The sequence below is a fragment of the Mugil cephalus genome, chromosome 8, assembly GCF_022458985.1.
Source record: "Mugil cephalus isolate CIBA_MC_2020 chromosome 8, CIBA_Mcephalus_1.1, whole genome shotgun sequence".
NCBI classification, from domain to species: Eukaryota; Metazoa; Chordata; class Actinopteri; order Mugiliformes; family Mugilidae; genus Mugil; species Mugil cephalus.
This window is the reverse complement of record NC_061777.1, coordinates 8,228,699-8,250,505: the sequence shown is the minus strand read 5'-3', so window position 1 is coordinate 8,250,505 and position 21,807 is coordinate 8,228,699. Positions and strand designations below refer to the sequence as shown.

The window sequence follows — 21,807 nt, the reverse complement described above, 5'->3', positions numbered from 1 at the left end:
TGTTCGCAAAAAAACACAGCAAGAAAATACAGCTATCAGCAAAGGCCATCTGTGTATTTTACTGTAAGCTTTATTTTCCACTCTTTTGGCAATCGCTGACAAGCCTCATTATTAAAAAAAAACAAAACATAGTTATCAATAAGTTAATAACGGCTCCTGTATCAGGATGTTTCCTCAAGATTGATGAAATGACTTTAAAAAAAAAACTGATGATAATTTCACGTGAAATCAAGTTGCCCTGAATGGAAACATTTCTGAAGGGAGGGAGATTCAATTTTATATATTTCCATCATATTGCCATTTGAAATGTTTCTGTATTGAACAGAGTCCTGAGCCTCGGGTTAATGAGGGTCACACCGACAGTGGTTTATGGTATTAATCACATGCTGCTGTTATAATGCTCCCCCACGTCGGCAGCCCCCGTCTCCCTCTGCTATGAACCCAAAAAGACAGCAACCAGAGACTGTAAGCATGTCCTCCCTCCCATTATGTCAATGGAGCCATAGAGACACAGGCCATTACACACGGGCCCATTTATCTACAGATGGGCACAATGACAATTAAGGCCGCTCTGCGCATCTAGTGTGTGTGTGTTTGTGTGTGTGTGTGTGTGTGTGTATTCAGTGACATTTGATCATTTTCTTTTAAACAATAGATGAAGGAGTCGGAAAGTTGAACATGAAACAAGACGTCAAGCCCAGACCAAAGTGCCTCCCTCATCTCCGCGCAGCACACACATGCACGCACACACGCAAACTCCAGCCTTTTGACATTTCAAAAATGGGCCCGATGGGAAATGAGACTGTGTCAGACAATCAGGCAAGTGCCACAGAGGCGACTGCTCCCCGTCGTTAATCAAGAAGCACGCCATAAAAAGGAGAGAGAGACAGAGGCAGATGCGGCGAGAGAAAGACAAAGCTTTCACTTTTACACAAAATGACAAGAAAAAGAGAGTTCTGTTTTTCGCCTCTTGTGTCACATTACTTTTGAACACGTCTCCAGATCTGAGATAATGAGTCCGGGACGGGAAGGCTGTGAAAGAGATGCGTGTCTCGCGGTACCTTTTTGTGGTAAATGCTACAGATTCCTCTCTCCAGGTCGGGCAGATGCGACAGCAACGATCTGATGGAGGTTAAAGTTGAAGAGTCCGACCCCAGGAGTTCCTGCACGGCGTCCTGCCTCCCCGAGATAGACCTGTGGGTCCACAGAAGACAGGAGGAGGACAAATTAGGGAGGAGGCCAGGGAGAGAAGCATTCAATTCCCATCATCAGCAAAAGAAACTTGTCATTTTTAGCCATTTTTTAGAGCCGAATCAAGTCTTGGTCGAGATAGATGTTTTTCTAGAAAGGTTATTTGAATCTACCATTGCTAATTTCACACTGAATTCTTACTCCAGATGTTGAAATATAATGTAGGAGGAGAGGAGAGGAGAGGAGAGGAGAGGAGAGGAGAGGAGAGGAGAGGAGAGGAGAGGAGAGGAGAGGAGAGGAGAGGAGAGGAGAGGAGAGGAGAGGGAGAGGAGAGGAGAGGAGAGGAGAGGAGAGGAGAGGAGAGGAGAGGAGAGGAGAGGAGAGGAGAGGAGATCGAGTTTAATAATGTGAAAGTGTTTGAACAGCTGACTTTCGAACCACCCATTAAGACATAATATAAACCCTCTCTGTGAGATCATAACAAACTCAGTGATGCAGTAAATCATCAAATAAATTGTAATCATTTGCAGACTCGGTCATGAATGTATATGTCTTGTGTGTGTGTGTGTGTGTGTGTGTGTGCGTGTGTGTGTGTGTGTGTGTGTGTGTGTGTGTGTGTGTGTGTGTGTGTGTGCTGAGTCTGGGAATTAACGTGCCTGGGTTGTAATCTGGTTTTATTTTTATTCAAATTCTGAGCTATCTGTGTAATCTGAAAGCAGTTTCCAATCCACCGTCCTAATCCCTGCACAGCGGCAGAGAAATATTCACATACTCGATATGCGGATAATAAAACTGACACGGCAGACTGAGAACTGGATTATTATAACCTGTGTGTATTTTATTAACACGTAAACTTCACATTGGAGGATTTCATTCAAATAAGGAAAAGAACAAAGAAGCAGTCATGGCAATATTAGAGCGGAATATATTTTTCTTCACCATTTCTAGTTTTCATTCAAAAACTGTCTTTCAGTTCTCAGATGCGATGAATCAGTCATCAAACGCCACTTGATTAAGTTGTAATAGTTTCAGTGCTGTAGTTTCTCTTCCTGACATTTTAGTTCATAATTTGTAATAAAGTCAAGTAAATGTCAAGCTACAAGATACAGCTGGTCAATTCAAATCAGATCCGGAAAGGAATCTCATTTTGCAGCAGAAACATTTTAAATAAAGCAAATGGTCTTAATTAGCGTCTCAAACTAGGGTATAATTGTTGTTGTGGGCCTCAGAGAGCCACCTTCACGTCACTTTGCAATAACAAAAGTAGATTCATCTTGGAGCTTCATTTCAAAGTGTCAGCGTCATGCAACCTGACATCAGATGTTCCAGGTAAGAAAACCCAAATTTAACAGGTCGAGAGATTTTACCGTCCTCCTCAATCACGCGACAATCTGATGAAAGTGTGTCAGTGATTATCACGGGGATCTTTCCCATCCCAACCAGTCATCCCATGTGACACACTAGTGGCATAAGCACATCCTGAGAGGCCTAATTCGAGGAAAGGACCATCCCTCACTCACTGTTTCTGCGACCTAGACATCCACGCAAAGAAGACCAACTCCTACTCACGTAGACTGTGCGTGGCTGTGAAGCTAAATGACTTGAAGCTCAATCAGACCTGACAGCCGTGCTTCATCAGAGGTCAGAGGGTACGATGTACTCACTGCGGATCTGTGAGCGGCTGGCTCACCCACTTCCTCATCAGTCTCCTCCCAAACGGGGTGCGGGTGTGGTCCAGCACCCACAAAAGGCTCCCCTTCACGCTTCCATCTGTCTAGGGTGGAAACACACAGCTCACGTGAACATCGCTGTAAGCTACGAGCGTTTGGGCGAAGAGGACTGAACTGAGCTTGAACTCTGCGTGTGACGCTGTGTGCTGCCGCAGCAGAGTCATGTTGAGCCTTTGAGCGTGTCACCCGCACAAAGACACGGGCATTTTGGAAGTGAAATGTGTGACTATGAGTGTGAACTGGTTTCTTTAAGCCGTGCATTTATAATATCTTATGTCCAGGATGGTCTCTCCATCTACCTGTATGACATTTACAGCTGGACAACTGTTGTAGCTGGTTGGTGCTGAATGCATGACAAAATTGCACAGTAAATTATGCATAAGCAGTTGCGGCAGCATTAGGACATGTGACAACAACTGGACTTGATTGAGCTCAGACATAAAAGCAGAGCGGGTCAGTTTTTGACCTTTAAAATCCTGCGACAATGGAAGAGAAACTAAACAGCACGCACCCCGTGCACTGCATTGTGCGTACTGTCAAATGTTCCAGCTATGTAGTCAAGGCTTTGTCTAAGCTTTGTAAAATATACTATTACACTAATACTCTTAGAAAGGAAAATGTTCGAACGCTTTGCTGTTGTTCAAGCCGACGTGATTAAAATAAGCCAAACAGCCCAGGCCGAAGCCAAAGATAGATTTGCGTACACAGATGTTTTGTGTTCAGCATTGTTCGGCAGTATACAGTAGATGCGTGCAGTATGGTGGACTGCAAACTATTTATTATCATTAGGCTTGACAAGTGGTAATAGCTGCCAGCACATTTACCTGATTGCTGAGTATTTCCAGGTTCCTTAGAGTGGCAGCGTTGAGGACTAAACCCTCCGACTGACAGGACAGACGCTGGAACGAGCTGCACAGGGCAAAAAAAAAAAAGTTAGATTAAAATACATCTGTGTGATCAAATGATCAAGGATGAAAAATATCTTTTTTAGATTGAAGCAATCTTATCACTTGTATGTAATATTGGGAATGTGTTTTGTATTACGCTAAAGTGTCAAAATAAATAAGAAAAAAAACGTAACTTCCACAAAATCTAAGGAACTTAAAATGGGCTCTTTTTATTAACCTGTAGATGAACAACCCTCGGAAATACAGTTTACAAAGGTGTGTGACAAAGAAAAGGTGCTTCGTTTTTAGACGGTGGAACTTGAAGTAATTATTAAATTATCAAAATATTTGACTGTTAATGTTCTGTCTGTTGACTACCTGACTAATCCCTAAGGACTTCAGCAGCCAGTGGGAACACTAGATAATCACCCCTGTAGCTCGTGTTGCCACGTGCCGTACACTTGTTTTCGTGTACCTTTCACTCCTAAGAACTCTTTCCAGGTTGAATTCTTGGAGGTACTGGATGAGCGGCGCCAGACAGCAGATCACCGGGCTCTCCAAGGAGGCGACGCTCGACAGAGAACGGGAGCCTGGAGGACGCAGACACGTCACACTTTCAACGTTAAAACACAGCCGTGAGTCACGGGCCCTCTCCTCAGACACATTACAGCTGAGCGGCTGCTCTCGATGACGGGATATGAGTAACTGAGGGGGAAAAGCAAGTAAAAGGGTGAAGTAGAAAATAAGCCACACGCAGCTATCAAACACACGCACCTTTCTCCTGGGCGTGGCAGTAGAACTCGGTGACCTCGTTCATGGCAGAGGCGAACTCAAACAGAGCGCTGTCCCTCTTTTCAACTCGCACCCGGTCATCAGCCTGAGCACTGGAGGTGAACGACAACAACAAAGTTTATTTGTTCGCGCCGATCTCAGACGTCAGCGGGTGCTTGTGACTGCACAGACAGACAGATGACGGAAACACGTCTCATATCTGATCATCCTCCTTCCTGTGAGAAACACTGGACGGATCAGGACTGTGTTCAGTCATCCTTCCGCTCAATTAGACTCCACGGACACACACGCACAACACTGTGTCCTCCAGTCGCACGCATAAAAAAACATAAAAACACGCTGCATCTCCCCCCTGTGCTCCATCGCGTCTCCCTACTGCTGCATTCACGCTCTCGGCATTGCTGCTTTCAAGGACTCGGTTGCTTTATCTCCTCTGTTGTTACCAGGGCAACCAAGGCAAACACGTGGCTTTGGACGCAGTGCTGGAGCGTTTTCTTTCTTCCGTTTCCTAATGCCCATACACAAACGCAGACACAGATTAATGATAATATTTCTACTTGAGCCACTCGTTGTACCGGGAATAAAGGCTGTATGGAAGTAATCAATAGGTGGTGCATTGTGCTAGCAGTGCGTCTTGGGCCATTAATCATTTTACCAGTCAATTCAACCATATTATGAGATTTACAAGAACAAGACAATCGCGTTTATTGATCCAGGGACGGGGCCGCAGTGTAGCGTTGCTTTAAAACCCCCACACACAGCGCCCTGCAGTGAGTTGAAATCTGCGTTTTAACACTTTCAGTCTGAAATTCAAGGTAAACTACAAAGCTGAATGCCTCGATTTTTTTTAAGGTTTTAGCAAACAAGTGATCAGAGGTTTGAGTTCCAATTATAGCAAACAACAGCATGCTAACAGCAAACAACCAACAACAACAGTTGTTTAGAGGGTGAAGGACTACAGCGTCCATCGTGTTGGTTAGCATCCTGGTACTTGCTTATTATCAGCTGACAGGAAGTGCAGGTAAGGTCTGAACCAGGTCGACAGGACAAATGAACATTCTGGCCTGATGGTTTGTTTCTCTGTGGTGACACAAGGGAAGAAAGTCAGGGATCACCACAATGTTGTGGCAGTTTACAAAATTTCCCAGTGATCCATCCAACCAAAAACCACAAACATCAAGCTCATGGTTTCACTAGACAAAAAGTGTTTTTTTTGTATTCATCTTCTGAGGATGATGAATGACAACGTTTCTAAGCTATTTCTGCAACAGACTTTGGAATATGTTATTCTGGACCCGTGGCTCATCCTAAATTGTCTGTGTTTTGAACTGCTTGTCTCTCCACTGTTTCTCGTTCTTGCACCATTTGCACTGTTTCGTACTGTCTGCATAACACATGCATATTTTAAGCGGAGTCCCTTACTTAGTGCTATGTCTTCATGTAGCTCCATAGTCCTGGATAGGGGCGGAGCCAAATCCGGTATTCGGAAAGGCACAAATAACGTGTTTTTTTTTGTTTGTTTTTTTTTACAAATACTTGTTTTGAACAAATAGCTTTTAAATTATTTGCATTCGAGAAGAAGAAAAACATCCTATATATAAAATATCTGTGTGCCATGCCCCTTCAAGTCAGGATAAATCACCTCTATTAGCTGCATTTAATGCAAAACATCAAGATTCCATACAAAGACTGTATTTTTACAACTATTTTGAATTTTATTTGAATACTTTTTTCCCTCAACAAGTACAAACACTGGATGCTTTGCACTCCCCTAGTCCTGGATGAACACTGTTTTGTGTCTTTTGTGACTTGATGCGGCCAGTAGCACTTTATCCGTTTCCCCGTTCCTCTTGATAGTCCACTAAATCTCCTGTCCACAATTTCAAAGCAGTTCAAATGAATGGTGTTGAGGCAGCGTCTAGAAGGAGATATGTCCTCTTCCATACTGGGGACATTAGAAGAACATTCACAGGACAGGGCAACGGAGACTAGAATATATCCACAGCAAGACACCACTTCAGGGAATTAGGAAAGTGTGTTTCAAGTTTGTGTAAATACTCAGAGAAACACGATGGTGACAATGAGTCGAAGGCAGGAAAGCTAAAGGTGAAGTCTGACAGGTAGCGACCCAGAGAGCAGAGGTTAATGTGCGCAACAGATAAAGGCCCTCGATTAGTACCTGTTGCTGTGGGGTGAAATCTACACACACTCTTTTAAAATACACATATTATCTGTTTTGGTATTTCTGTCTCTGAGGATGCCTGAAATATGCCCGTCATGCCACCAGGTAGGTAGAAGGTAACGGGTAACTTTGTGTTTCGACTTAAAATCTTTGGAGAAGCGACAACAACAACATTTACGTTGGCAGCATCACCCTGAGAGATTTTCAGTCGTGCTCTTATTCTGACTCGCGACTCCAGGCTTTGGGTAAGTAAAATAGCTAATACTTCACCTAGCTACGACCAACCTCACAGGGACTCATTACCAGCAGCTCCATGGACACAAACCCTGTTGCCAGGGGTCCCATCTCGCCAGCCCACCCCAGAGACACAGACGCCGTCGAGAGAAAGTAAGCGGCCGAGAAAATCCCACTTTAAATGTTCACCTGTGTGAGTCTTGGTTTATTTCTTAATTGGCTGCAGTCACATTAACATTTAACGAGTGTCAACGCCGATATCCATCGAGACTGCTTTTTCAGAATCTATTGTGCTTTTTCCCCTCTTCTCAGTCTAATTAATTAAAACCAAGGAAAAAAACATATTCACCAAGAAATATATCTCGGAAATCTGACACCAGTATTGATATGCGGTGGGTCTGAAATAGCCGTGTATTGTCTGTGAATGTCCGTCTGAGCTGAGCGGACAAAGACGCCCCGGATTTGCATAATACAAGCGGCAAATTGAGAAGGGTCTCGTCTCCGATGAGCACAGCGCTTGAGAGCAGCGCTGTTCAAATACAATAATTGAACTGGCCTTTGCAAGCCCATCTCCTCTGTAATCACTGAACATGGATGTCTGAAAAAAGGAGGCAGAGAGTGATAAAACAGGGAAGGAATGAATACAAATGAACACAATTTTGTGGAATGAAATAAAAAAAACAGAGGGGGAAATAGCCACCAGAAAGAGAAAAAGGGAAATAATACGAAATGTGTGCCATCAAGGAGTCAAAGACAGTTCAGACAGAAAGTAGCAGACCTCTCTCCCATTTATCCAACCATCGCCGTCTAATCTAATCCTCTCCTCTCCCCTCTCGCTCTCTCGTTTCATTTTCACGGGCATAATGCAATCACGGGTGGGCTCCAGGGCCTCCCATCCCCGCTGGTGCGACCGCGATGGCTGCAGACGAGTCGCATGCCGCTGCGACGCGAGGCAAACAGGTTTGTTCAGAGTACGTCAGTTCAAAGTCACAGTCGCTGGTTGAGAGGTTAGTCAGCCAACGAACCAGAGGACAAACTTCCAGAGAGTCAGACTACATGGAAGTCTTCTTTGCATCAGATGAGGAGTTAAACGTGTAGGTTAATAACGACACAAGGCTGATTTAAACTGAGAGCGTTAACTTGATTGTAAACACTGATCTGTCTTTTTCGATATTATGAACTGATGACCACCAGAATAAATGCAGTATTACGTTACAGCTAATGTGATCTCTGCAGATATCTGGATATGAATACACAATTGTCATCAGAAGATAGCTGATGGGCTCATTTCCTACTGCTGCAGCTTCACATTAAAAACATTTAACTGGCAAAACATGAGTAGATCTCGAACATGTAGAGAAAATAAGAGTCATAGCTGGAAGTGGAGTAACCACAGTGAGCTGTTAGATGAAGAGCTGCGGGTAAAGGGACGCACACCTCCACTGTGGCCTGCTGTTTGTGTAGCAAAATAAAAAAATAAAAATAAAAAACAGCTACTCACCGCAGAATGATAGAAAAAGGCCAATTACTGCCTGACCAACCAGGACTGATAGACTCATTATGAGCAGCAAAATAACAGTAAAATAACACTGTTGATGCAATAAGTCTGTTCATAATGCCCATTAAAGTTTATCTGAAGCAAACATGAGCCTTCAGCAGTGGGTGAACAGTACAAGAGGAAAATGAGCCAGGTTTTATATCACTGAACACAAGCAAAAAAAAAAAAAAAAAAAAGTTCAAATTGCTCACAAATACATTTATTAACTGTAATTTCACAGCTATAATTATCCCTGATATGATTCAGCTCCGCTCCCACAATGAACGCTACAGGACATCATTCATACCCTACTCAATCCTTCAGTACAACAATTCACATTTTCAGTAACAGATAACTGCATATGCATTAGGTATTTGGGATTAGTAGGACCCAAGGTATAAAAACTTAGCATTATCTTTGGATAGGAAGTAGTATTTGGAGAAAAAGAAATCTGTCCGCATATGTGGACATGAGGATTATTTGATGAGGTTTTGTACTTTGTCGACTTTAGTTACATGATTTGCTGTAGAATGAATCCACTGAAAAGACCACTACAATGTTTTTACCCCAACTAGTATCTAGTCATGAGGATAAAAGTTTAAATGAAACAGAGTAACCTGCCACAAACCTACAATTTAACACCCCCATATGAGGACACAGTGGCTTAACGTTAAATGACATGATTGCACCTTATTCATTTTTCCTATGTATATAGTATTTATTTTATTCTGCTCCTATTTCTTGTACATTTGTTCTTATGCTAATTTTGTACATTTTCTGCTTTTGCTATTTTATTTAATTTAACTAGATGTTTTCATATATATATATATATTTTTTTTTTTTTTCTAACTAATTACCTTCACCTATTTTTCTTATTACTTGTGGTTCTTAAGAGTGTTTTTTATGTGCACCTGAGCTGCTGTGACCCTTGTGGTAGAATAAAGTTTAACTTTTACAACGACTTCAGAAATTTCAACAAGCGAAACAACAACTCTACCTTAATATTTTTTCTTAATCAGGTACATATTATAAAATCATCTGTTTAGGAGGAAAGTAATGCTGTTTATAAGCCTTGGTTGCACCCTGTTTATTCCTCGGCTGAAACCCAGGTTGCTGAGGACCAATATCACACTACCACTCCATGAGGCTCACATTGATTTCCTCTCCCACACTGATCCAAACCATCTACCTGCCTGGGGAAATCTAAATGCAATCCCTTGGAATGAAATACACCAAAAGCACACACAGTTTTGTAAACACACAGATAAGCCCGTGAGCACTTGATTGAGGAATCCGTGTTGTGTAGTAACCGGGCGTGTGTCGCCCCCTAGTGGCCAGATTGCAGATTACCTGGCATTGGCGATGCTGTGCAGGAGTCTGTCAGTTTGTTCAGAGAGGTCAGAGGGAACAAGGATCTCCACGGGGTTGATCTTTAGGACGCGGCTCTCCAGCTCAGAGCGAGAGGGACCATCAGGAAAACAGTCCAGCAACACATCGCCTGTGCTGGGCTGAACTGCCTACACGCAGACACACACACAAACACATGAATCTTTTTTTTTGTTTGAGGTCTGCATTTGTTTCTATAAAACTACGGGTTCCCATTTAAGGGTTTACACAAATTATCGCTATATTTTTATGTGGTCATCTGCACGTCGTAGTTGTGGCTGCACTTGTTGTGACTGTGAGTCATATTTCTGCGAGTTGCCTGTGTGGTGACGCACTCCCTCCCGGTGACCCTTTCCCTTCTTCTGTTTCCTGTAGGCCAGTCAGTGCTCGGAGGAGACCTGATGAAATGGAGTTTAAAAAAAGGCTTCCTGTGATCAACTAAGAGCTGAGCCACTACTTATTCTGACCATATTGTACATCCAGGGTTGAATGTTTACCACCACAGTCCTGCCAAGGAGGGGTGAGAAGCCAGTTTTGTTTTCTTGGTTTTCTCCAGTTTTTGGTTAGGGATCCAGGGAAGGACGCCTGTATTTAATTTTGGATTTGTTTTGTAGTTCAGTCAGTAATTATGTTGGTTAGCTGGTTTGTTTGTTGTTTTGCTCTCCCTGAAGATGTATAACTATGGCAAATAACAGTTGCGTTTGTTTTGTTTGTTTTTTTACTGCAAGTTCGTGGAGCGCTGGTTGTTTTTGGGAGGAGAGACAAGAGGGGAGTCATCGATAGGAGTCATCGATTGGCGGAGCAGCAATAGGGGCAGGGCCTACTGTGTACAGGAGGCTTAGATTGACAGGTCTAGTGTGGCGCTCTGTATGAAATGGTGCGTTGCTGAGACAGCTCCTGTATCCCTGAATGAGTGCTGGCTGAAAGATAACAATTTCTGCCTCCATTTATCCTTTTACTCAAATATGCTGGATTTATGTTAATGTGTATTTCAAGAAATTAAATTTGTGCAAAGATTTAGTTTCTTTAGAAAACATGCAAAAAAAACTTGTAAAAACCAAATTGGGACTCGAATGAAGCCATAATAAATGATACAGATTGGATCAGGCCAAAACAAATTAGTTATTATCTGTTAATTAATCATCTAATACATCTAATTATCATTACCCATTAACAGATTTCATACTCACCACCAGCCCCACAGTGAGCTGCTTCTTCAGTTTATCCCAGTTCTCACTGAGGCAGAGCAGGAAGCTATCCGGAGGATCCAGCACTACGTCACCACAGCCGCCCTCCTCCACATCCCTGAGTCTACACACCGGGTTGACATCTCAAAAAAAAAAAATGTCAAGGCTTAAGACATACAGGTTTTGTTTTTGTTTTTGTTTTTGTTTTTTTGGGGGTAAATCTACTTCTTTCAAAGGACACACATAGTCCACTGACTGCAAGGATACCCTCTCCCACCAGAGTGGACTTGGTGTACAGCGCAGTGAGTTGACGAGTGAACAGAGCGTTCCTGTTGGCCCCTGACGCCTTGATGGCAGAGGTCTCCGTCTGTTTAACCACACCGACCTAGAACAATAATAGTAATATGGAGATGACTTTAAACAGAGCTGTAAACAGGAACCACCACATCGAAGATATATGTTTCACACCTTGTGCCCGTGAGACACCAGACGCCTGACATGGACAAACAGGCGGTGTGTGGGGATGCTGCACGTCATGAAGTTATGATCCAGGTGACAGACGATGTTCAGCTCCTTTGCGGCGACCTGTTCCCACGCACAAATACAGCATCTCCGTCCTTATTGCTTATGTTTGTTCAGTCTTGAAAAACATGAATTTCACATTTCTCAGATCTCACCTCCGCATCCTCGCCAAAGAACCTGTACTTGTAACCACACTCCACGGCCAGCAAGGCGTCCTTATGCTGCTGTTTCAGCTGGATGACCTGCTGCTCCAGTGGAGTGTAGATGCTCTTGGAGCGTCTGGATGGGACACTAGATTCTGAGGGTGGACTTCTTCCTCCTCCTCCTCCTCCTCCTCCTCCTGCTCTTCTACCTCTTCCCCCTCCTCCTCCTCCTGACTTCACAAACTGAGACAAGTGGAAACCCTGCGGAAGAAAAAAATAATAATCACCGTATTGGTTTCTTTAAAAGCGATCAGTTCTCGCTTTTCTTCTCATAGGTGACTCACACGTGTAATATAACATTAATCCTACATGAGTGAGCTTGACATTTCACTTGGCCTCCTCTAGCATGATCAAAGTCAGCTCATATGTCAGATGCGTGCCACCACGAAGTCTTAAACCGATACCTAACCTGCTGCCCAAAACACCCTCTGTGATGCAGCGATGGTGTAAGCATCTTCTGTGGGATACCTCTTTTGTAGCAGCCAAACCAGAATCCTCCTCTTCATCCTCACACTCCTCCTCAACTTGCTGCAGGTTCTTTGTAATCCTGTGCTGATCTGGAGCGTCACCAAGAGGCTCAGAGCTGCAGCCCCGACCAGAGATTTTCCTGCTGGCACCGTCCGCCTTCGACTCTTCCAGAGAGTCACCGTGACCGACGCTGGGCTCAGAGGCGCAGGTGAAGCCTCTCAGCTTCTCCAGGGTGGAGGAGCAGAGGCTGCCTCGCCCTCTGTTCGATGCTAGCTTTGCCTCTGAAGAGAGAAGACAAAGACCCTCAGTTAAAACTCCACATTTAAAACTTTAGTCAAACAAAATGCACAGTGTGCAGGATCATTTCATCCCAGACTACAAATACATGCAGTAACATATGGCCTAAAGTAATGTCATGCTTCTGGAAGCTGGAAAGAGGTGCAATGGATTTCCTATCTGCGGTGCATGCGCTCACCTTTAGTGCTCTGGCAGGTTGCAGGCTCACTCTCTAAATCCTCCAGCTGCTGGTCTGTAGGTGAAAGCTTAGCTCGTTTTGTTGGCAATCCAAATTCATCATCAGAGGAAAGTTTCTGCTGCAGGACAAAAAGATTTGAGTTACAGCAATTACCGCTTTGCATTTAGTTCTGATATGTGTTAATGATATATTAGATGAAGCAAACCTCACCTTGCCCCTTGAAAGCTGGTGCTGAGCAGGATTAATGCCACCCTGAGCGCTGGAGGAAAAGCTGCTGCTGCTGCTCAGTCCTCCAAAGTACCTGCTTATGGAGGTCTGAGTGGTGCAGGACTTTTTCAGAGACTTCGGCATCTTTCAGATCTGTCTCATATGAGATCCATCCTCAAAATACGTACAGAAATCTGTGTGCATACAAAAGTAGCACAACACTGGGATTTAGCAGCACTTGTCCCGGCTTTTCAAAACATAGCGGCGCATGTATGACGCCACGCGGGCGCGCAAATGACGCAGCCAATGTCAAATTCACGTCGACGAGAACGTTTCCTGTCACTTCTTACAAAGTAAAGCCGATGTTTTTTGTTTGTTTGTTTGTTTTTTTATTATTTATTATTATTATTATTTTAACAACGAGCCTAGTTCTCATGTTTGTGCAATCGTGCTCATATCGTAAGGTAAATTTTTATCTCCTTTCTTTTCCTGGAAATGTTTTTTATATGTTTACTTTTTATTTTCAGAAATAGTAACTGCAGTCAAAAACCAAGCAATCAAAACATTGCGAATTATGGACCATGATAGTATCTATTAGTAATACTCAAGTGAAATGTTTGGAGAAAAAAAAAAAGCCCAACTTTTGGCGTCTCGTTTAGTTTTATTTTGAAATTTGACTTTTCCGGTATGCACAGGATGAAAACCTACATAATTAAAACTTTATCGAGCAATTCATAAAGAAATCAACAAGTTGTACGCTCTTTGACATAGATATGAAACACTTACAAATATAAATAACAAAAATTCAAAATATTTCTGAATATCTTTATAAAAACTGAAAATTTAAATATATGTGACCACACATAAGTGATTTGACAAAAATGTATCACACTTTCGAGTTTCTTTTCTTTCCTTTTTTAATTATTTATAATTTTATTTTAAGAATTATTTAAGAAATAACTATAGAAATAAACAAATCCAAAAGAGTTGAATGAAATGAAGTTAATGTTGTTGTTTTATTGTTGTTGTTGTTGTTATTGTTTTGTTTTTTTTAATACCAAGGATCACTCTCAGTATTGAGAAATGTATTTCTACACATAAAGAATATGCCCCACCTACATGTGTAACCACGTGTTCAGTATAAAATGACATCTAAACGCAGTCATCAAACAGATTAGTTAAAAAACAAAAAGAACAAACAGTTTAAGGGGGATGATTAAAGAAGTTATTATACTGTTTGTTTGTTTTTACAGTGAAATGTAATGCAATTTTCAATATTCCAGTGTACCATTGTACACTTTTTATGAAACTGTACAATAATCCAACTACCCATTTTCCATGGTGGTGGTGTATTCACTTTTACATCAAGGTCACAACGCCACCACAGACTAGGTGGGCAAGGCCCATAGGCCCATAGGCCTACCTAGTTAGCTTAACCCTGTTAACCCTGTTAGCGTAACCCTGTTAAGCTAACTAATTAAAAGTGACATTTTTCTTCTAATCGGTTTTTATTTTAAATGATATTTCAATTAAATTCAATTTAATTCAATTTTATTTATAAATCACATTTCATGCACAAGGCAGACTCAATGTGCTTTACAAGAGGTATACATAGTTACAATACAAACAGTTACATAAAAATCAATTCGAATCAATTGAAAAGTAAAAGTGCAAGTACTAAATTATATGCCATTTTCACCACATACACACTTAAACTCATACATGCGCACCAACTCACACATGCACACATGCAAACATGCACACACACAGCTCAGCAGAATGCTGTTGAAAAAAGGTTTTTAATCTGTTTTTAAAGATGGCTACCGATGTGATACGTCTAACTGTGTCAGGCAAGGTGTTCCATTTTCGTGGGGCATATTCACTAAAAGCTGCCTCCCCTTCTTTGGATCTACAGGTTATAAATGCGTGGGTTAATTTTTCCGAGTCTGATTTTGACAGAAAGTGACTCAATTTGGAGATATTTTTGAGATGATGAAAAGATGATCTTGTAATGTGACTGACACGACTTCTGAAATTTAGATTGCTGTCGATAATTACACCCAGATTCCTTGCTTTCAAATAGAAATGTTGAGGAAAGTAACAGGAGCCTAACACTGGCTCTGGAATACCCCATCATTTCTGAAGAAGACCAAGCTTTTACGGGAAGGAAAGCAAGGATTAATCCCGTACATATCCTATTACACCTCTGTAGAACTAATAATGTGAGTAAGTGCCGCTGCCAAAACCACCACAGTCATCAGCCACAGGAAATGACGAAGACCCTGCCATAAGAAACACGTCTGCACTGTTGGCACATTTGGCAGTTTTTTCTTGAAGAGAGAGTCTCCTTTTTTTGTTGCAGTTCCCCTGCACTTCATTTGCATTTTCTCGCCATCTCAGAAGATCCTAAACGATAATGTTATATTTGTCCGATATTGTACCAAGCCAAACAGAGGAGGTGTTTCATGATTTGACTGGGCAAGCAGCTCTGTGTTAGTGAATAAAATAACCAATGTATTACGCAGGCGGGACAAAGCATATTAGACAGAACAGTAAGTCTACGCAGTTAAATTATGTGACTGCAATGGAAGTGACTGTAGAACAGGAGGCAGCCTCAAGGTCTGAGCAATGAAGGCCATGCGGAAGTGTAAAAAAACAACAGTCCATTGAGTGGCCACTTGAGGCTGGCACCAAAGGGGAGCAAATCCCCATAGACCCCAATGTTATGCTGCAGTCAGATTTTATTTTAAATGATATTTCAAATAGAAATGTTGAGGAAAGTAACATGAGACCAAAAGATGCATGTTGTCAGAGAAAGAGATTTTAGTGTACTGGATACTGGTGTCGGGAGTAATTCAGGCCGTGCTCGATCTGGTTCCTCATCTGAACTGTTCTTTCCTGCTTTGTTCTCCGACTCATATGAAAGGGCCTGTTGAAAAGCTCATACCCTATTTAACACCAATATTCTCTCAAAGTGAAACCAGTTCTTGTGATTGTTTGTTCTACAGTGGTGAAAAGGGATATGTGCAAGACTCACAGGGCCCTCAACTCCCTTCCTTCAGAAAACAGCTTGGTCTTGTTTAGAAAAAATAATGAGGTATGTCCGAGCCAGCGTTATTCAGGTCACTTGGGAGGAAGCTTTGTGAGGAAATGCTAATTCTCCAATTCTTGAAGCAGACACAGAAGTAGAGCTGAAGGGAAGGGGTTCTCTCTCTCTCTCTCTCTCTCTCTCTCTCTCTCCCCCCCCCAATAAGGCTGATTAACAGTTTAAGTTCATGATGAAGCTTTTCGGAGCTCTGATCTTGTTTATTACTCTGTCTGGAGGTAAGAACGTCTTTTACTTTGTGCCTTCACACTTTCACTGGTTGCTGTAATTTGCAGAAGAGCTAAAAGGGGAGTGGTAAAGACGTAGTTTGAAAGTTTTGAAAATAAAAAACTTGTTGGATAGGTTTGTTGTTGGTATTGTTTGTGCAAAACATCATCTCTTGATGAGAGTTTCTGGTTTTGCTGTAGTGGTAGTTATATGTTAGACAACTTCTTGGAGCGACTCGTCAAAGAAGCTAAAACAAAACTGATGTCATCTGAAAGTAATATGCATAGTTCCTCGAAGGAAAACAAAAAATGAATAAAAATATGGTTATTAAGTGAACTGATGTTGATTTGTGTCTGAGATGAGCTCATATTAAATATAATTTCCAACCTCAGCTCATCTCACTGCGATATAAAATGCAACACAATATAGACATTGATCGGGGATGTTTCTGTTTTTAGTGAATTTGATTGAATGCATGTTTTAAGAAATGTTTTCAATCAAATGACAGCAGATGGTTTTGGGTGTTCTTTTCATTTCCTGTGAACGTCCATGAATCTTATCATGTTCTATTATTGAAAAGAGGATGTGAACCCACTGGGTACATGTGACATGTCACAAGCCGCTGTGCTCTACGTCTTTTTGCAGCATGTGGATTGAGATGCTACACATGCACGGTCGCCGACCCCAAGTCCTGCACAGACACCAAATCTTGTGCTGTCATCTTCAACCGTTGCTTTTCTCTCAAAGCAGACGGTAAGCAGTTCTCTCAAATCAGATGTTTCTATATAATATAAGGAGGTGCACACAAAAATCAAGGGTGCGGTACTGAGCACTTGGTGGTTGTTACAAGAGTTTTTTCTGAGAATTTTGCCTTCATGTCTTGCAGGTTATGACATGGTTACGAAGGGCTGCCAAACCAGCATTATGTGTGGCGGCGCCATGGCTTGTTGTGAAGGGAACTTGTGTAACAGCTTCGCACCAACTGGTCCCAGCGTCGTCCTGCTGCTGGCGTCTTCAGCCATCATCACGCTCTTTCTCTGAGGCTATGGAGTTGTGACAAACCTGTGCTCGTTCATCATCTGAATCAGTTTGCCTTGATGAAGAGGAAATAGTGGGAGAAGGAGGAAAGTAATTCAGTATCAGGCTGCGATATATATAATAAAGCATGCACATTTTACAAGCCACAGTGACCTCTGCATTGTCTATTAAAAGAAATGGCAGTAGATGATTGTGATTTTACAATTTCAGTTTTAATTTGATACACAAGAAGTGCACTTATGTGTTCTAGCAAGAACGTTTTGTTGCAAAATTTATTTTTTTAATAAAAGTTATACAATGAAACTCTCCAGAATTATGAAAATATAGAAAATATTAGTCACATTTAAAAAGACATGTATATACATTTTTTTGTTAAATACATGAGGTAAACACATATATCTGCATTGTAAATTGCCTCTCATTCACATCCACATCCGATAGACAACTTGTTGTATGCCAGATGACTTTTGAGTTTAGGTAAACTGCGCTATTTTGTCAATTTAAATAGAAAGTCAAACAGACAAAATGAATTTGTCATGTCAGCAGGAAACGATTTAAGACCAATTTTAGACTAATTAATTTGAATTCTGCCATTATGTTTAACTTAAATGGCATTTTTGACAACTGCAACTGCAACTCTTTCACTGTAGCATAAAGGCTGCTCATTTTAAAGGTCACCGCAACCAAACGGTGACAGGATGATGCCAAAGTAATTTTAGAAAACTGCTCTGACTGAATAAATATAATAACATGTTTATCGCTTTAATCTAATAAAAGATTAAACACAAGCTGAACTTGTGTCTCTGTGCGTTTGAAAACTGAACAAACTAAAAAGACTGTGCAAACCATAGTTTATGTGTCTATGTGAATGGAAATATTGAGTCAGTGTGCTAGATTTTATAATAAGGTGGCACAGGGTTGTAGGGGTTAGTACTGGTGCTATGGGTGCTCCAGCGTCCTCCCACTGTCTAAAGACATGCTCACTAGGTTAGCCTGGTAGACTGGCGAGGTGTACCCTGCTTCTCGCTCAGGGGTGGAGTGGGACAAAAACTTGGCCCTGGCATTTTGGACCAGACCGTCCCACCACGTTCAATAACGCGCTCCTTTTCACTTTTTTTGGTCTCTTGAATGTGTTTACCAACTGTGCAACTCTTTAAAGCCACATGCCTTCAGCAAATTCACTACTAATTGGCACATTTGGCAGCATTTGCTTGAAGAGCAAGTTTCACCTTTTTTTCTTTTTTTCTCTCCACCTCCTTTGCATTTTCTCTCCATGTCAGAAGATCCTAAAAGATAATGTTAGGTCCATCCTACATTGCACCAAGCCAAAGGGAGGAGCTGTTTCATGATATGACTGGGCCAGCCCCATGTCAGAGAAGAAAATAACCATTGGGTTAATGGTGCTATGCCAGATGGACAATCTGCTCTTGCCCAATGACAGCTGGGGCTCTATCTTCACAGAATGAATGAATGAATGACTGAATGAAGGACTGTTAGACGGAACAATCTCGTCACTGTAAATCCACAGTCAAATTATGTGATTGCAATGGAAATTATTTTGGAATAGGCAGCAACTTCCAGGTCGGGAACAATGGAGCCCATGCAGAAGTGCAAAAAAATTGCAGTTCATCGAGTGGCCACTTGTGACTGGCTCCAAAAGGGAGCAAATCCTCGTAGACCCTCATGTCACAAACGAATTTGCAGCAATCAGAAAGCAAAACAAGAAATAGCATGCAGCTACGGGTGTGAGACTCCACTCCTTTGTTTTAGCATTTTGTTCTGGTTGTCAGCACCTCACCAATGCTGGTGTGGGCGCTCCTGCTGCTTTTTTGGACACTACTCCATGACACTGACAAGTGATGTTTGTGTTGAAGCATGTGTTCAGTATTACATGACATCTAAACGCGATAATCATACGAAGGAAGCGTTTTAAAAAAATACGTGAACCAATGGTTTAAGGGGAATTAAAGGGGACTCCAGGGATATTACCTGGAGTCAGATAACATCTGCTCCACTTCAAACTATGGAAGAGCTGTATCCCTATTTCTTTTTTTTAGTGGGACATGTTTTGACATATGTGGTGTCTTTTTATTGCGAGAAAAGACCATGTCAGTGGCAAGCTTTGGTTTTCTGCAGCAGGATCAATGATCAACTTTCATTTTCATCTATATTGAGTAATACTCTGTTTTTTCAGCTGGTAAGTTTGCTTGTGTCAGAGCTGTCTCACTCCCATGTGATGCATAAGATTAAGACACATCTGGATCACAAGTTAGTGATGTCTCATACATTCAGAGAAAATAGGTGGACCATTAGTCTGAGTACCAGTATAAAATCAGCTTGAGTCAAACTTTCTTTCACTTTCTCAGAGACTTCTTCTAAGCTGCAGGCCTTCCTCTCACTAATACTGAGTTACTGTTGTCTGGCCAACATGAAGCTTTACGGAGCTCTGATCCTATTCTTGACTGTGTCCACAGGTAAGAGGAGCTTAATTAATTTATCCAGTCTGAACATTGTATCCTGAATAAATGACTAGATGATTTTCACATTCTCTTACTAAACAGCAGACCTTGAAGGCTGAGACAGGAGTGATCAGGTCACTGTAGATGATGATATTTAGGTTTCATTTGCAAGTCTATGGGGGAAATGAAACTTCCTAGAGTAGAAAACACAACTTCTGAATCCCAGAACATTAAAAAAAATGTTAACGTTATTTTTTATCTTCTGCATACATTTATGTGTTTATTTTCATTCTATATTATGAATCAATCCTGACAGCATGGGGATTAAGATGCTACAGCTGTGAAATATCCAGCTCTTCATCCTGCACTGATGTCATGACTTGTCCTGATAGATCTGACAAGTGTGTGTCTGTTGGAGCGCTCGGTAAGTTGTTCCTCCACACCACAACTTCAGAACTGTTGCTCATATATATTTTGAGTGGATATGTTGCTGGACTTGTTGCTTGTTGTTTGTCACTGTTGTTGAAACTGAGATTTTTTCTTATGGTTTCATAGGTCTTGTCACTAAGAGCTGTGGAACAAGTGAAATGTGTATCGGCCCCATAAAATGCTGTGACACTGATCTGTGTAACAGCGCAATACCAACTGGTCCCAGTGTCATTATGCTGCTGGTGTCCTCGGCCATCATCACAATGTTTCTCTGAGACTCTGGAACAATCTCATCTGAAGGAGATTTTACTGAAATTAGTATATTTGGTCAACCCAGAATGATGACATATTGTTAAACATGTAACGTCTGTCAAAGACAATATAATGATGTCTCTTCAATAAAAGCGCAATCATTCACTAAGCTTTTAATTGTCTCATTTGTTTGGTCCATGCATTTCACGTACATATTTTTACAGCAAAAAAATCTAAAATTAATATTTGATCTTGTATAATCTGTCTCTGAGGCTCTGGAACAATCTGCTCTGAAGACTTTTGAACATTTAATGAACATTTGTCAAAGACAACATATTGACATCCATTCATCATTTTCCCCATGCAAACTTTTCTGAGAATTCACAGAAAAATCATTTAATCAAAAACATAATAATAAATAAAAATCAAATATTAAGAAATGTGTTGGGCCACATTTTGTTGCTTATTGCGAGGATCAGGGGAGTGTGTTGTAGTTAAGGTGTGTGAAGGAAGAAAGTTCCTCAAAAACACTGAAAAGCTGCCAGACCCGTTTTCATGGCCACCACAACATTTTACAGAGCTCTGATCCTGTTACTGTATCTGCAAGTAAGATGAGGAACCTAATTCATTTATCTGGTCTGATCATTGTTTGATGAATAAATAAATTTGTTGACATTAACATTAACATTAACATTAACATTGCACATGTTGTGACACATGTAGTGTCATTTTATTGTATATGGATGAAAAAAGACCATGTCAGTAGCAAGCTTTGGTTTTCTGCAGAAAGATCAATGATCAACTTTCATTTTCATCTATATCGACTCATAATAATAATAATAATAATAATAATAATAATAATAATAATAAATTATAATAATGCATTGGTTTTATAAAGCGCCTTATCATAGACACTCAAAGTGGTTCACAATTGAATGCATTATTCACTGGTCACACAGTCACACCCTGGTGGTGGTGGTAAAGTTCCTCAGTAGTCACAGCTGCCCTGGGGCAGACACAGAAATGCTGCTGCCAATCCACGTCTACAGCCTCTCCGACCACCACCAAACATCACTCACTTGCAACATACACCAGTGGAGTTCACACTGGGAACAAGGTGGTTAAAGTGTCTTGTCCAATGACATTGGACGTCCACTCTACCTCCTGAGCTAAAAACTCAGATTGACTGATGCTGTGTTTTACAGTGAAAACAGCTGGTAAGTTTGCTTGTGTCAGAACTGTTGTCACTCCCATGTGATGCATAAGATTAAGACACATCTACATCATGACTTAGGAGACCTGTATGCAGGGATTC

At 41.4% G+C, this 21,807-nt stretch overlaps 1 protein-coding gene across 3 annotated transcripts in view; it reads right to left on the bottom strand.

The window, feature by feature from the left end:
• Positions 1–13,288, bottom strand: part of msh3 (mutS homolog 3 (E. coli)) — a 37,044-nt gene extending 23,756 nt beyond the window's left edge. For 2 of the 3 annotated variants that reach the window (XM_047593121.1, XM_047593123.1), the window contains exons 1-13: positions 13,005–13,288; positions 12,795–12,912; positions 12,320–12,600; positions 11,804–12,052; positions 11,595–11,711; positions 11,394–11,511; positions 11,130–11,269; positions 9,904–10,070; positions 4,583–4,692; positions 4,284–4,398; positions 3,746–3,830; positions 2,856–2,965; positions 1,062–1,194 (exon numbers count right to left, since the gene is read on the bottom strand). In XM_047593121.1, the coding sequence (XP_047449077.1) occupies positions 1,062–1,194; positions 2,856–2,965; positions 3,746–3,830; positions 4,284–4,398; positions 4,583–4,692; positions 9,904–10,070; positions 11,130–11,269; positions 11,394–11,511; positions 11,595–11,711; positions 11,804–12,052; positions 12,320–12,600; positions 12,795–12,912; positions 13,005–13,145 (1,884 nt within the window). In that variant the 5' untranslated portion in view covers positions 13,146–13,288. The remainder of the gene's footprint in view (positions 1–1,061; positions 1,195–2,855; positions 2,966–3,745; positions 3,831–4,283; positions 4,399–4,582; positions 4,693–9,903; positions 10,071–11,129; positions 11,270–11,393; positions 11,512–11,594; positions 11,712–11,803; positions 12,053–12,319; positions 12,601–12,794; positions 12,913–13,004) is intronic. The other variant, XM_047593122.1, reaches the window with a different exon arrangement.
• Between the last annotated feature and the right edge of the window lie 8,519 nt (positions 13,289–21,807).